The sequence below is a fragment of the Sceloporus occidentalis genome, unplaced genomic scaffold (assembly GCF_023333645.1).
Source record: "Sceloporus occidentalis isolate IW3139 unplaced genomic scaffold, rSceOcc1.0.p SCAF_9, whole genome shotgun sequence".
NCBI lineage: Eukaryota > Metazoa > Chordata > Lepidosauria > Squamata > Phrynosomatidae > Sceloporus > Sceloporus occidentalis.
This window is the reverse complement of record NW_028316989.1, coordinates 14,266,300-14,282,517: the sequence shown is the minus strand read 5'-3', so window position 1 is coordinate 14,282,517 and position 16,218 is coordinate 14,266,300. Positions and strand designations below refer to the sequence as shown.

The following is a 16,218-nucleotide window of genomic DNA, read 5'->3' as shown; positions in this document are numbered from 1 at the left end:
CCTTTCCAAAATGCTTTTGAGATTGATTCATCGCTCAGTCTCTCCCATTTTATTCAGGGGCCATATCGTACGGCTGAAATGTTGTCACTGATTCATCCGTGCATTGTTCCCGTTTTATTTTGGGATAATAGGACTGGGCTAATAATATGTTAGTCCTTGCTACGGGGGGAAAGAACCATCAACACAGAGGGGAAGACTGAGAGTGTTGGCAAAAGCATAGCCTGGAGGTCAGGGAAATTAAAATTTGAATCCCCAGGCTGAGAAGTTGTCTCTAACTGCCAGGTTCAGCATCCTGGAAAAATCAAATTCATTGGATACAAGCAAGTGTCTCACCTTTAAGGTGGCCCTAAAAGAGTGTGTGAGCAATCTCAGAAGTCAGTCATTTGGAGGGATGGTGGGTTAACCCAGATTTCTGGTAGCTTTTTTGGATTAGTAACGTTTCCATTTCAAATGGTGAGGCTCTTTTTGCCAAATAAATTACACTTATCTGCAGCTATATTGTATCATTGATTCAGGCGATGGAATCTGACAAACAACCAGAATTGGTTGGCTGCACAAGAGAAGTTTCTCTAACCAGTCAGTGTTTCTTCTTTGACAGAATGAATGGCTCGCTTCCTGACAATGTGGAGGTTCAAAACAGCACCTTGTTTTTCAAGGGACCAGTGACGTACAACTTGGCAGGGACATATGTCTGCGAGGCTACCAACACTATTGGCACACGGTCTGGCCTGGTGGAAGTTAATGTCACAGGTAGGAAAGCCCCTACCCCAGAAAACCATGTTCTGTAGTAGTTGGGTGTGGTTTACAAGAGGGAATCTTACTTAAGTTGCACACAGTGTTTTGCTACCTTGTTGTTACTGATCAACTGTTCCCCGTCCTCTTTGGGCAAAACCAGTTTGGTAGTCCAAGTCATGCAGTACTTTTTTGCCATGCACAAAGGTACCTGTTTCAGACTACAAGGACCATGACATCTGGGAATTTAGGGAGCTGTAGTCCTCAACAAGCACCTTTCCAAGGCCTGCCTAAAGCTGTGTTTCCCGCAAGGAGCAATCCTTCATTGGGCTTCCTTGTTTCGTTCCCTCTCCTGCGCTTTTTTCCTTCTGTTTGCTGATGCTTTGATTCATCTTGCCTTCCCTTGTTTTCTTTTCCTTGTCTGATTCAAAGCGATGACAGCATGAAAGCTAGCTTGTGTGCTCTGAAAATGAGGGAGAGTGAAGGAGAATGAAGGAGAAAGATGCCAAAGGGAATGGGTACAAGGACAAAAGAAGAGAAGTGTGTTCCTGCTGAGCTAGTTGTGGTTTGCAAAAGGTTTAAGATCAAAAGCCACCTGTCAAAAGGACTGTTGTTTGTTTTCAGTACGTTTGACTAGTTGTTTGGGGAAGCGACACTGCTGTGAACCAATTCTATCCAAAGTGATAGCCTACAGACTGGTGCCATTTTGCAAGCTGCTCCATAAATGCTGGCCTATGGCTAGTTTGCAGGAAGGCGGTCAATTGGTAAAAATATTGTGCCAGTCCCTGGTACATTTGGGGGGACCTGCCAGTGTCCCAAATCAGATAACCTAAGAAGCATCTCTCTGAGCTACAGAAGAAATTGTTGGTAGTAGGAAGGGCAGAGTAATGTCACCAAAAATATGTGATGTCCTTAAAAAATGGGTCTCTACTGTGGATTTTCCATATGTGTGGGATCATTCCAGAAGTCCTAACCAGCATGACCAAAGTTCAAGGATTCTGGGAGCTGAGGTCCAAAGAACCTGGAGGAACAAAGCTGGAGAACCATGTTCTAAATGGAAGGAAGCATTGCATTCAGGTCTTAAGTAGATGAAGTCACTTCTGGACATGTTGGGTTGACAACAGTGGGACAACAGTTGTTCATATGGCAAAACATGGTCACTTCTCACTGGATGTAGAAACAGAGGATATTACACCAACAGGTAATAGTAAACCAGTAGCAGTAGCTGAACCATACTTTCCAACTGTCCTAATTTGACAGGGACATTCCTTTGTTTCCCCACTTTTTCAGCTGCTTTTCAGGTATCCCAGTTTCTCTCTCCTCCACTTTCCCCCTTTGTCCTTGACTTAACTTCCATTGCTGCAAACTGAATTCAAAAAGCGAAAGCAGTTTGTACTAAACCAACTCAGCAGGGAAGAGAAGTGAGGAGGGGAGAAGAGAGGGCAGGCTCTTCCTCTTCCCAGAAGGTTCAGGCAAAAGCAAACTGCTGCCACCTTTCCTAATTTCTTCTTCATTATTAATGTCTGCCATCTTGACTACAAGCCAGTGTTGCTTGGGCACACGTGTCCCTGTTTTTCTTCTGTGAAATGATAGAGGGCATGATGAAGACATTACATTGTAGTTGTTTGATTGGGACATTATGGAAGCCTTCCATCCTCCTTTATGCTAGTGGATGAGGTCAGTGCTCAGATGTCCAGGTATTATCACCCTGAGTCCAAGATTTCCTTTTGCTTTGCAGGTAGGTCTCATCCTCTGGCCCAGGAGTTTCTCAAATTTTATTCTTGTATTTAAAATTCCATTATCAAAGATGGAGGGCTTTTATGCTTGGTTGTTATTGTTTATAGAAACTTTAGCCATGATTGGCTGGACTTCCCTCATGTCACGGAGCATGCAAGATGCTGTCTGGCCGTCATTGATCTGACTGTTCTGAACCTTCAAAAGGGACAGGCTTGGGTTGCATCTACACTACAGAATTAATGCAGTTTGACATTGCTTTAACTGCCATGGCTCAATGCTATGGAAGTCTGGGATTTGTAACTTTGTGTGATATTTAGACTTTTCTGTCAGAGAGCTACAGACTCCAGGATTCCATAGGATAGCACCATGGCAGTTAAAATGGTGTCAGACTGTATTAACTCTGCAGTATGGCAGCAGTCTTGGCTGAAGGAAATGGGTCAGTCAAAGGCGTATTGAAAGAAGGCTAAGCCTCAAATGGGAAGCAAAGGGGTGGAAGTGAGAACTGACCAAAGGAAGGAGATTAAAAGGATACTTTGTTAGGGATATGTGGCCTGGAGAAATGAAGAAGGGAAGAAAATGTGGAAGGAGATTAGACAGGAGAGTGAAGTACATGTGTGAGAACTACTGAGATGACAAAGACAAACCTTAATCTCTTGTAATATAGTCGACCCTTGTTATCCACGGCTTTTTATATCCATGGATTCAAGTATCAAATCTCAAAAAAATATCCTAGAACCAAACCGCAGTGGATAACAAGGTCCCATTGTAAACAGTTACAATTTGTATGGCAGGCCTCTGGCATGTACAGAATGGGCCACAGGGCTGGCTGGTCAGGTAGTTTCCACTTGCTTCCCCCTGTTGCCATATTCTGATCAACACCGGGGAGCTCCCCAGCCAGGGAGAAAAGAAGAACTCCCTTTGACAAGAACCCTCTGATTTGACATCCATTCACGTCAGGCATTATGGAAAAGCAGAGGCTGCTTCTCATATGCCATGGGGAGCTCTTGGCAGATTACTGATGCGTGGATTATGGTGAGAGCCATGCCCCTTGGGGCTTATGTGCGTTGGGGGCCAGGCGAGTGGAGAAAGGAAGGGGTTTTCTCCCCCGTACAAATGACACACACTGCTAGCTCAGCCATGCGGCACAAAGCTCTCGGGAAGATGGTTAATGAAGCTCTCTGTTGTGCCCACAAGTCCTACGGGGCACAAGCAGTGGGAAGCAGAAAGCGGCAGGAAGAAGAGGAAAGATGCCAAAGACGTCAGGTGGGCTAGATTCTAGGATGGATTCCAGGGCCTCTGGAAGCTCTTCTGGGTTTTGCTACAGGATAGTCTCCTTGCAAATCCTTTGATCAAAATATGGAGAGGTTGGGTGCATTTTGTTGCATTTTTTCATTGTGGGAGGGGAATTAAAGAAGGATGCCTGGTGGAGCAGTGGTTAAATGTTGGTTACTGCAGCCAAAAGGTTGTGAGTTCAATCCCAGGGCTCCAAGGTTGACTCAGCCTTCCATCCATATGTTAATCAGTAAAATGAGTACCCAGCTTGTTGGGGGCACTTGGCTTACAGATTATAAACTGTTTAGAGAATGCTGAGTATAGTACAGTATAAAGTGGTATAGACATGCAAATACTATTGCTAAATGCTATTGCTAAAGCCAACAGAGAACAGAAATAAAGCCAAATGGACTGGTAGCATCCCAAAGTGGTAAGGTGGCGGCAAACTATTTCAGTTTACAGAGATGATAGAACCCTTTTTCATCGGTCCCTTCTATCAAAGATCCTGTTATGAAACTTTTTGCAAGACCCATCTCCTACTTTTAAGTAAGGGGGGGATACCCAAATTCTTAGGAGCTTCCACCACCCCCTTACGTTTGCACCCTGAGATTCAGTGACTGAGTGGGAAGTCACTGAGGAGTTGAACTTGCCTTTTTCCTCCACCTCTAACTCTGCAGAGATTTCCCCTTCTATTGACTTGGAAAGAGATGAGAATCCTATACACATATACATACACATTGAACCAAGCACATGGCAAGAGAGAGTGGAAAAGAGGAGATATTTTAAGAAAACCTTTTTAGTCTAAGCAAGCAATCTTACATTAGCAAGGGTATCTTGTACACAAAGGCACCTTCCTTCGGGCATTACTTAGGAGTAGTTCCAAAGTCACAAAAACAGTTCCGAATCATATTCAGCGGAGGTTAGAAAGGAAATGTAAGATCTAATGCAACTAGCTAGACATTCCTATTCTAGTCACAATACAGATAGTATTCTCGGTTTTTGGATAGTCATGCGAAAGTGAGAGTCTGGGCCTTCTTGTTCTGTGCATCACTGAGCTTAGGGAATGGTGTATCATAGAAACAGTGATAGAAGCTATACTTTCCTTACCCTTCCATCAGTCCCAAAAGTTTCTCTCTCACCTTGTGATACCATGTTTTATAGCCTCCCAGCTTGGAAGCATCTCAAAGGTTACAAGTTGATCATCCCCACTGGGCAACTGTCTCTCATGAACTCTCCCAATTCTACATGATGCTGATCCCAATATATGCAACCTAACCTATCATATAATTCTTTGCTTACCTAGAGAAGAGCCCACACCACTCAACTGTGTTGCCCCGATAATGGGAAAGGCCATTATCACAGGGTTTTTTTCCTAGACACAAGTAGTAGTAGTAGTAGTTTCTTATCTGCTTCTCCCTATGAATCAAAGCAGGGAACAACAGCAGATTAAAATACAAAGACATAACATCTGTTCAAAACATATAGACCAGTTGAAAACACATAATAACATTTTAAAAGAACATCAGACCAATACATATTAAAACAACCAGCCGATACTTTAAAGTCCATAATTTAAACTTCCCTCCTTCCCTCCTTCCTTCCTTCCTTCCTTCCTTCCTTCTGTCTTCCCTTTCTTCTTCCTGCTATCATCTATCTGCCTTCTGGTCTGACTATCTATCTATCTATCTATCTATCTATCTATCATCATTTCTTTCCCCTTTTTTTCTTTTTAATCTTTCTAGATTGTTTTAAGGTAGTGATTCTAAAACTCTGGCCTTCCAGATGTTTTGAACTTCGGCTCTGAGAATCCTTGACTATTGCCAAGATGGCTAAGACTTCTGGGAGCTGAAGTCCAAAACACCTGGAAGACCAAAACGTGGGAATCACTGTTGAAAAAGGCAGGTGATGAATCAATTAAAAACTACTTTGATCAGTGGATGGTTTTAATCAATGTAAATGTGGGAGAGCAAAAACAAGGACACCACCCAAAGATGACCCCTAGTGCAAGGTTCAATGCTTTGCAGGGCTGTGGTGGAGGGGAGTCCCAGCTGGCAAAATGGGGCATGTGTGCAAACTGGTCAGGAGCCTTTGCCAAGAGATGCCAAGTTCAAGGGGATTAGTTGCTGCCTCGTTAGGCTGGGATCCACAAAGTAAAATCCTTGTTAATCATTTATGGCCTCAAAATATGTTTATCCAGGCATTCTCCAAGGACCGATTAGGTTAGCAATAGAGCAGGCTCAGCCAGCCTTGCCAGGCTGTTACAGGTAGATTTTGTTTAGGGCTTGCAGGCAATGGAGATGCACTCTTGGCAATGTGCAAAATCTCCCCCAAGAATATAACCTGCCACCATGACACCTTGGACCACCCCATAGTCAGGCAGACTCGGAAGATGAGGAAAACATGCAAGGCATTGCAGGGATTTGGTTATTTTCTCCAGACATTCATAAGGTGATAGGATATAGGCATCAGTGACTGTGGTTCAGATGCTCACGCAAACATGTATACAGATATACAGGTTGGCTCTCCCTTATCCAAAATGCTTGGGACCAGAAATGTTTTTGATTTTTGATTTTTTAAATTTTATTTTTGGTTTTTGGAATACCTATCTTTACATATGTGAACACAATGTGATATCTTGGAGAAGGGACCCAAGCCTAAACACAACATTCATTTATGTTTCCTGTACACCTCATGTACATAGCCAGAAGGTAGTTTTATACAATATTTTAAATAAATTTATTCATGAAATAAATTCGTGTACATCAATCCACCAAAAAGGAAAGGTGTCACTATCTCAGACATTTATGTGAACAATTTTGGTTTTGGAATATTTTGAATTTCAGAATTCCTGATAAGAGAGACTCAACCTGTCTATTCATTCATATGTCTTGTTGTCATTGTTGTTGCTGTTGTTGTGTGTCTTCAAGTCAGTTCCAGCTTATGGTGACCCTAATGTGACTGTATCACAGTGTTTTCTTGGCCAGATGTGTTCAGAGGTGGTTTTGTCTTTGCCTTCTTCTGAGGCTGAGAGGATGTGACTTTCCCAAGGTTATCCAATGAGTACAGTCCAACATTCAAATCCACTACACCACATTGGCTCTATAAGTTATATATGAAGAGAAAAACAGGGAGGGAGGGAGAGGTCCTGCTGTGGTTAAATACATGGTGGAGGCCTCTCAAGCTCTCCAAAATATATAGATATATGTATGTGACCAGAGAAGGAATGTGCAATACCTATCTGGATTCCACCACCACCACCCCCTTTGTTTTCCATAGATACTTCAGCCTCTTCATACACTGGACTCCCATGTTCATGACTCTCACCCACCAAGTACAGGGGTGTGATTTTTGCAATTCAGATCTAAACCTTTGTGAGTCATGGTATTGTTGTTATTATTATTATAGTCCTCTAACAAGACATGCCATTGCAACTTCCAGAAAAGCAGCAGCAGAAGAAAACCACAATTGCACACTCCAAAACAAACATACAGTATTAAAAACTGCAGTATTAAAAACAAACAAACGACTCACAGGCAATTTTCAAAATCATGAAATGGCAGAAGAAATGGATATTAAAAAATGGCTTGATGGGTTTTGGCTAGCAAGGAGTTAGATGATTATGTGCATCAGAGATGGAATCATGTAACACTCCAGATTTTGTTTGACTGCATCTCCCAACATTCCTTACCACCAGCTTTGTCAACTAGGGCTGGTGGGATTTATAGCTGAACAAGATCTGCAAGGCCACATTATTTCTACCCTTGTTCTACACAGAGGCCTTTCTGGGAGTGCATCTACACCATAGAAATAAAGCCATTTAACAGCACTTTAAGTGTTGTAGCTTCATGCTGTGAGATAATTTTACAAGATCTTTATCATGTTTATGTTTGTGCCCACCCCAAGAGGAATAAGCACAGTGACTTACGAGGAACTTGGTTGGTCAACACTAGCATCAGTTTGTTTGATTCAGTGGGTCTAGTGCAGTGGTTCCCAATCTTTGGTTCTCCAGATGTTTTGGAGTTCAGCACCCATAATTCCTGACTGTTGGCCACATTGGCTGAAGCAGAAAAGCAGGAGCTCAGCCACTGAGAGAACCTTGCTGCTTCCCTCATGCTCTCAGTACACTCCATTTTCCACAATGCTCTTCCATCCCACAGACAATGACACTGCCCTGGGAGGGGAGCACGCCTGGCTGACTCGGTCTCCGCTCTTGACGGTTTTGCTCTGAGCAAGGACTGAAAGGCTCCCGTTAGAGTTACGGCACATTAAAAAGACGGATAAGTGGGAGTTTAATATTTTATTCCTGCAATCTGTTCACGTAATAGCTCAGCTGGCATTGCAGGACATTTGTCAGCGGAGGTGGATCAGTGCGGCGAGAGGTGTCGCTTTGTAATGGCATTGTAAAGGATGTGGTTGGGAGGTTTAGCTTGGGTCCACACGTGTTTTCCAGGGCTCTCTTGAGGTTACACATGTTGCCTAAAGGGGACCATGCTCCATCAAGCATATGCAGGCTCATGAGTGCATGCATGCATGCATGCATGCATAGGAGGGCTTCACGCACGACTGCATCAATGTGGAATCAGCTACACCGGGAATCAGGCTGATCTTTCCACCACTTTAGCCACAGACTCGCAATTCCTGCCTCATTCTCCTCTTTGCCCCAAGACCCATGACTGAGACAAGAATCTGCACTCATCACCATAATTGCATCTATTCTGGTGTCAGTTCTGTGGTTGGAAACTCTACATCAGACTTGCTCAACCTGAGGCCCACTGGAGGTTTTGGGTTTTAACTTCTATCATCCCCAACTGTTGGCCATGCTGATGGGGCAGATGGGAGTTCCAGACCAAAAGATAGGAAGGATATGAAGTGGGGAAAAGGCCACTTGATATGAATTGCTAGGCAGAGGATGCTGTATGCTGTACATGCACACAGGATTAAGTCTAACTGGACTATATGCAACCACTGAACAAACAATGTGTCACATTGCCCTGTAAATAATGCTAAAAGTTGGATTGTTTGAACTGGGACAAGTCAGTATTTCTTTTTATGAGTTGGACTGAGATTTCATTCAGCTCTTCAGCTTCCTTGGAAGCTGGTGCATCATCAAATCATAGAACTAGAAGAGCCCAAAAGGGTCATTAAGTCCAATCCTTTTCTACCATGCAGGAATACACAACTAAAGCATTTCTGGAAGATGCCAACCTAACCACAGTTTAAAGTCTTCCAAGGAACAAGAGTTTACCACCCTCTAATGAAGCAACAATCTCTTCGGCTGCTGAGCAGCAGTGGCAGTCAAAAATGTTCTTAATGCTTGGGTGGAATCTCTTTTCTTGTAATTTGAATCTATTAGCTCATGTTCTAGTCTCTGGTGAAGCAAAAGACAAGCTTGCTCCATCTTCTGCACAATAATCCTTCAGATATTTAAAGATGGCATATCATAGCAGCCCCCAGTCTTCTCATCTCCAAGCTCAACATACTCAGCTCCAAAAGAATCTCCTTATAGGGTTTGGTTTCCAATTCTTTAATCATCTTGGTCACTTTTCTCCATCTTGTTGCTGTTTGCCTTCAAGTCATTTCTGACTTATGGCGAAGTTATCATGGGGTTTTCTTTGCAACATTTGTTCAGAGTAGGTTTTGCCATTGCCTTCCTCTGAAGAAGAGAGAGTGACTTGTCCAATGCCAATGGGTTTCCATGGCTGAGTGGGAATTCGAACCCCAATCTCCAGGGTCTTTGTCCAACACCCAAACCACTACACCATGCTGGCTTAAAAAGAGAGTTCCCCACTCCCCAAAACACCCCTCTCTTATAGCAACAGGTTTAGCTCCTTGAACTAAGTTGTTTCGCACTAGGTCAGTCACCTCCAAAGTCAGCCTTCCTGGATAAAAGAGACTTTAGCTGCCATGGAGTATGATATCCATAATCCCTGACCATTTCTGATGCAGTCTGTTGGGTTTCGGTGGTGGTGGTGATGGGAGTTGTGGTCTAGCAAGTCTGAAGCCTGCATGATGAGAAGGAGAAAACTGTCCCAGATGGAGGCCTCTATGAGGGTCATAGTTGTTTTTGGTGTAACTGGCAAATGATATGGATGCTTGAGTTCAAAGACAGAAGACCACAATTTTGTTGCAATATTACATGTGAGGCTGCATATTGTCCAGGACTGCAGCCTATATCTCCATTCTGCACATAGCCTTCTCTCCCCATCTTCTGACACCAGTGACACTGGTGTAGCTATGCCAATGTAACACACCATGAGGACTCCAATCATAGTACAATGATAACCCTGGTCAGAATGTGTGGTGCAAACAGGGCCTGGGGGGTGCACTACATCTCCCAGAATCCCCTAGCCAGCATGGCTGCTGGAGGATTCCCAGAAAATAACATTTCCAAGCTCCAAGTGCAGACAATGCATCTTTGTGACAAATGAAGCCCTAAAATCAGAGATTGGGGTGGAGGAAGATAGAGAAAACTTACTGACATTTTGATCCAAAGGCAACAACTGCATAGGGAAGAGACAAGCATATAGTGGGAAATGCCATTTTCAAATCATTCCCTTGCAATTTTCTTACTTTAAATTGGGGGGCGGGGAGTGATGCCCCATTTAAACAAACAATTCCTTAAGTGGATTACACATGACAAAGCAATACCTCCCTCCCATTCTGTGCACACCACCCATTTGGGAGGAAACCTAGACTGCTTAGAAATGAATGTAGTGGCAAACCTCACTCCCTCATCTGTGGAGCAGGATTTCACCCCTCTTCCCTCCACCCACCATCCCCCCTCGGAAGTTCTTGACTGACAAGCAATAGGTGACCTAGCAGAAAGATTAAGTCCTAAAACCCTTCTGGCATCAGTCCCAAAACCTGTTGCCTGAGTCTGAGATGCTGACGGCAGCTGCTGAACCTCTGGGTGAGTTTCCAGCGGTTTCAGACAGGAGAAAAATAACAGATACATGTTGGCCCTTTCTCTCCTGCCTCTCCAACACAAATTTATCCCATAGGGAGGGAAACATAGTTTCTTGATGACACCATGATAGTTAATAGGTTGGCTGGTTGCAACTGCCCATAGGTCAAGTCCACTTGGACATCAAAAGAAAGAGGAGTTCCTTAAAAATGGACTCCTTCCTTGAAAAATCCATGCCAAGCTTTTCAGCTCACTATATGAAGCATAGGTAACCATTGCGATTTCATGCATAAACAGCCTGCACTCTCACATGATGACAAAAAAAGGAAGGAAGGAAGGAAGGAAGGAAGGAAGGAAGGAAGGAAGGAGACGTACTGGATGCAAGGGAGTAGGGAGTATTAACATGCCACTTAAAAGAAGGCAGTCTGAGAGAAAGGGAGAGTAGTATAGAGCTTTGAGTGTTGGACTATGACTTTGGAGACCAGGGTTCAAATCCCAGCTCAGCCATGGAAACCCATTGTTTCTCCTTGGACATTACAGTATAGGCCGTGGGCCTTCACAACAGATAATAGACACAAGGTTTGTCCATTGGCACCGAGGGGTTCTCATTTCCAGCTGTGCAGGATAAGGAAGAGGAGCCTGGCATCTCCTGACATGTCCTCTCCAGCTGTCTGTTGGCAACAGGTGGAGCTGCTCAGTGCCAGCCTTTCCTGAAATGGATCCTAGAAACATCCTTGCCTGGGAGAGGAGATTGTCAGCTCCTGGGCAGACCCCTGTCGCAACTCTTTGCTAAACAACTTTCCTATTATTTCCACCATCCCTCTCAACCCTCCCACCACCACCACCACCACCGCTACATTGGCAGGATCAAAGCAATGCTGATGGCAATGACAGCCATTCCAGAGCAAAACCCAGACTGCCTCCCTCCCTCCTCTTGGCCTCCAGCTGCTGTCCCAGGGGACCCTCTCCGTTGGCAATAGGTCAGGAAGTTTTGCCCAAATGCAACAGCTGTTGGAGAACAGCAGTAGAGTGGAAGGAGGGGGAGAGTTGCCTGTTCATATCCCTGTTCTTTGTTTTGTTTGCCTTTGTTTTATTGGAGATGAAGATCGATGAGGTTTATACGGTAGAGAATAAAAGCATGACAAACTCACTTTATGCCAAATCCCCGCTGGTTCCCCCATCTCCTGTTCCTGCTAGTCTTTCCATACCCTAGCCATGCTTTAATCTTGGCCAGATGGTTTCCCTCTTCATGGCTTTCTCATACATACATAAAACACCTCCCAGTGTACCTTGGTTGTATTGTTTCTTGGGAGACATGGGCTGAAATCCTAGACACAAGTTCTCCTAGGGAGGAGGTTGGACATTTTGCTTCCATGTGGAATGTCTACATTCACTTTAAGGCTATGGAAGTAGAGTGGCACATGCACTGCCATTATGCATGGGTGTGCACTGTGCACAGATGTGTATACAGATGCAGCTATGGATCTGCATTTGCTTGTGCATCTGGGTATGCTTTCAGTTGCACAATACAATGCAACAGTGGCATAGTACCATCACTGCATTACTGGCTTGACAGTAGTGCATGCAAAAGAGATCTTGGACTCTTAATAGACAAGCTGAACATAAGCCAGCAGTGTGATGTGGCAGCTAAAAAGTCAATGTGGTTCTAGGTTGCATCAAAAGGAGTACTGTGTCTAGTGTAGCACCACTTTATTCTGCTTTGGTCACCTGGAATACTGCATCCAGTTCTGGGCAGCACAATTCAAAAAAGATGATGACAAGCTGGAGCGTATCAAGAGGAGGGCAACTAAAATAGTGAAGGGTCTAGAAACCATGACTTATGAGGAGAGGCTTGGGGAGCTAGGTATGTTTAGCCTGGAGAAGAGAAGAGAAGGTTAAGAGCAGATAATAATAATAATAATAATAATAATAACAACAACAACAATAATAAATTAATAAAATATTTATTTGTATCCAGGCTCTCCCTATTGGAAGATCAAGCCAGGTATGGATATGATAGCCCTGTTTGCAGATTTGAAGGAATGTCGTATTGAGGCTGGAGCAAGCTTGTTTTCGGCTTCTCCAGAGATTAGGACCTGGAGCAATAGATGCAATCTAAAGGAAAAGACATCTACCTAAAACTTAGGAAGAACTTTCAGAGCTGTTTGATAGTGGAAAATACTGCTTCACAGTGTGGTGGAGTCACCTTCTTCGGAGGTTTTTCAACAGAGGCTGGCTGGTCATCTGCTGGGAGCACTTTGTTGTATATATTAATTGTGTATAATTAGCGGATGTGCTTTATGCAGCTTCCAGCATAAGCTGGAAGCCGTGCCAGAAAAAAAAAGCTGGCACGCCCCGGAAGAAGTAATGGGGAGCGCGCCCATGGTGCACTCTCTGTGCTGCACTGCGGGCACAAGCCCCATTACTTCTAATGGGACTTAAGCATACACACTTTTTCCCTTACACGGGGGGGGGGGGGGGGTTGGGTCCGGAATAAGGGATGGGCTGACTGTATATTGCGTGTGGCAGTGGGTTGGATTGGATCCTAGGGGTCTCTTCTGACTCTAAGTGTATACTTCTCAATGGGAGATTTTGCTACACAAACTTAATGTAGGATCTCAGCCATTTGAATACCCTGCAATTCATCCCGGGAGAGCCGAGTCCCAGACAGGAGCTATTCCAAGAAATTTGGGGGCAAAAAGTGGCAGATCTCTGAGACTCACCCTCACAGGTAAACAGACCTTGACATAAGGCCATAATCCGCTGGGAAGTGCATTGTCCCCGAGGGCTGCGTCCATTGCTTGGCGGCTAAATGCACATTTTACTGCCTGCAGAAAGGCTCTAGATCAGTCACTCATATCTCTGAAAGATCTACACATAAATACCCTCTTGCTATTCAAAGGAATCTGTTGACTGGAATACTAGCAGAGGCAAGCCTGACCTAAGGATAAAAGGAGGTTCATATTTGGAGCCAGAGGATAAGGCAGATTCATACTGTTGTGAAAAGGCCCACAGAGACTACAGCGGAGACTGGGGATGGGGGAAGTAAATGACATTGACCAAGGAAATAAGTAATTTATGCAGAGTCGAAGTGAAACTTAGAACAGGAGAGCTGGCGGGGAAAGATGATACTGAGATGGAGGTCGAAACCTTTGGCTGTGGGTTAGTCAGTGAGTATGGTGGAGGAAAAGCTAAAAAGGAGTAGCCCAGCTCCAATATACTAAGTCAGGAACAAAAGGTGTGAGAAAACAAATGGAAACTAGCATAATGTAATGCTTTGAGTGTTGGACTACAACTCTGGAGAACAGGTTTCAATTCCCTGCTTGGCCATGGAAACCCATTGGGTGACCTTGGGCAAGTCATAGTCTCAGGGGAAGGGAGTGAAGCGTTGAAAGTAATTCAAACCTAGGACTTTTCTATATGCTGTGGTCACCTTCTCTTGCTCACACTGTCTGCCCCCTTTACTTTATAGATGTTCAATTGAAGTTCTGATTTACTGCTGTGCTAGAAATTTGGGGACTGAAAGAAGATTTCATTTGAGAGACAGAATTCTTAATGGAGTGGGGGCAATGGCTTCATTTTGCCTTCCCCAATAGTTTCAAAGAGAAATCTTGGAAAGAGAAACCCGGCTGGTCTTAGGGTGATTCTTTTGGTAAGCAACAACCTCAGATTGAGCCAAAAGATGGAGGGGAGGAGATGAACCATGTTCACAAAAGAGTGTTTATACTGGGCAAATAGACTGTGAAACATTTTAGCCTCCTACCTATTTAGACCTGGAAGTGCAGAACAGGTCTTGACCGCCACCAAGCGACCGTGGTGAGAATCTTCCTTTTTATTGTCCCTCGTCCCCATTCTGACCTTGGCAAGGGAAACCCACCCACCCTCCAGCTTCCCCCTGATCCTCCACTATCCCACCTTGGTCTAGCCAGGAGCTGACTGATGTTCTTTGCTGGGAATTTTCCTCCTGGTATCTCCTACCCAAGACAGTTCATAGTGCACTAAAGCAACAGATGGACATTTTTAACTGGTTGATCATAGCACTATGGATGTCATTGTTGATGTCCTGGGATCTGTTGTTGTTTTGTGCCTCCAAGTCATTTTTGACTTATGGCAACCCTAAGGTGAACCTATCATGGAGTTTTCTTGGTGAATTTCTTCAGAGGGGTTTTGCCATTGCCATCCTCTAGACTAAGAGCATGTGAGTTGACTAAAGTCACCCAGTAGGTTTTCATGGCTGAGCTGGGAATCAAAGCCTGGTCTCCTGAGTTGTAGGCCTCTCACCATGCGATCTACCATGAAGAAAATCTTTAAATCCCCAAAGATTTGAGTTGTCTGTGTGGAACTGAAAAAGCTTAATTCAAGGAAGACAATGCTAGGGGTGACTTCTGAATTGGTTTGGTTTGTTCAAGCTGATGATCATGTGTTACTTGGATAGTGGTGATGTGTGTGTGTAGTGGGGGTTGATAGATTCAGGGATGTGTCTGGGATGGACCGAAGAAAAGACGACACATGCCTTCTCTTAGTCTTTACATCTCTGCCTCTTTTCTCTTTTCTTCTCTTCTCTATTTCTGTCTTTCTCAAACTGATCTATTTGGAACAATTGTCAGAATCAGCATACTTTTGCTAAGCCATCATCTCCTCTTGCTGAGTCCCCTGATATATATGGGCAACCTTGGCCAGTCCCCCCTGCTCTTTTCTCCCATTCCTTTTGAGGGTGGGAACAGCTTGCCTTTTTCCGCTGCTTCCATTTTGAGAAAAAGCAATAATGGATCTGACCTGTATGGAGAGAGATGTTGGGAGGGGATGCAGTGACTTTAGCAATAGATGGACAAGAATGGGGAGAGTGGAAAGGTCTGTGTGATCTTGGATGCTGGGAAAGTTTGGGATGATGGTGGGGTGCTTTTTACAAGCTAGTAAAAAGCTAGTGTTTACCTCCAGTTTAAAAATCTAGAACTAGACTCACAAAAATGAAGGGGCAGATGACTGAGGATTCAGAGACAAGAAAAGGTGCCTCCTCCCCATATACATAATGTCTAATTACATAATGTTGTATCATGATCTGCCACAAAGCACACATGACTTTTTGGGTGGGAGGTTCAACATATCCATGGCGAAAAGGATGAGTCACTCTTAGCCACAATCACAACAGAGGACCAACATCTTCATGTGCTGAAACTAGGTACTGCTGGATGGTACCTTATGTTGCAAAATCCATTGGTACTGTATACGCAAGTCTGTTTGATTTCAGTAATGTTTGCAGCAGCTGCAGCTCCTTTTGGTTCAGGTACAGGGGTCGACTCAGGACAAATGCTTGTCTTTTAAATATGCACATGATCCTAATATACAGTTTGGGCACTCTGAGGAAACTACTATCAGAAATAACCTTAATGTTAGTGTAATAAATAAAATTGCTACCAACTCAAACCCTTTCAGCAGCCTGTGGGATGTTTCTGAGATGATGAAAGGCATGATCTGAAATTGCGGTGTGAATTATGCAGCCCTCCAGATAACAACATTGCAATTTCCAGCATTCTTCACCATTGGCTCTGTTGGCTGGGGCTGCCGGGAGATGC

General features: G+C 44.1%; 1 protein-coding gene across 6 annotated transcripts in view; it reads left to right on the top strand.

Annotated features, from left to right (window-relative positions):
- The window catches only part of NECTIN1 (nectin cell adhesion molecule 1), a 191,841-nt gene that overhangs the window by 110,228 nt on the left and 65,395 nt on the right, over nt 1–16,218 (top strand). For all 6 annotated transcript variants that reach the window (XM_089537393.1, XM_089537388.1, XM_089537391.1 and 3 more), the window contains exon 5: nt 599–750. In XM_089537393.1, coding sequence (XP_089393519.1) covers nt 599–750 — 152 coding nt within the window. The remainder of the gene's footprint in view (nt 1–598; nt 751–16,218) is intronic.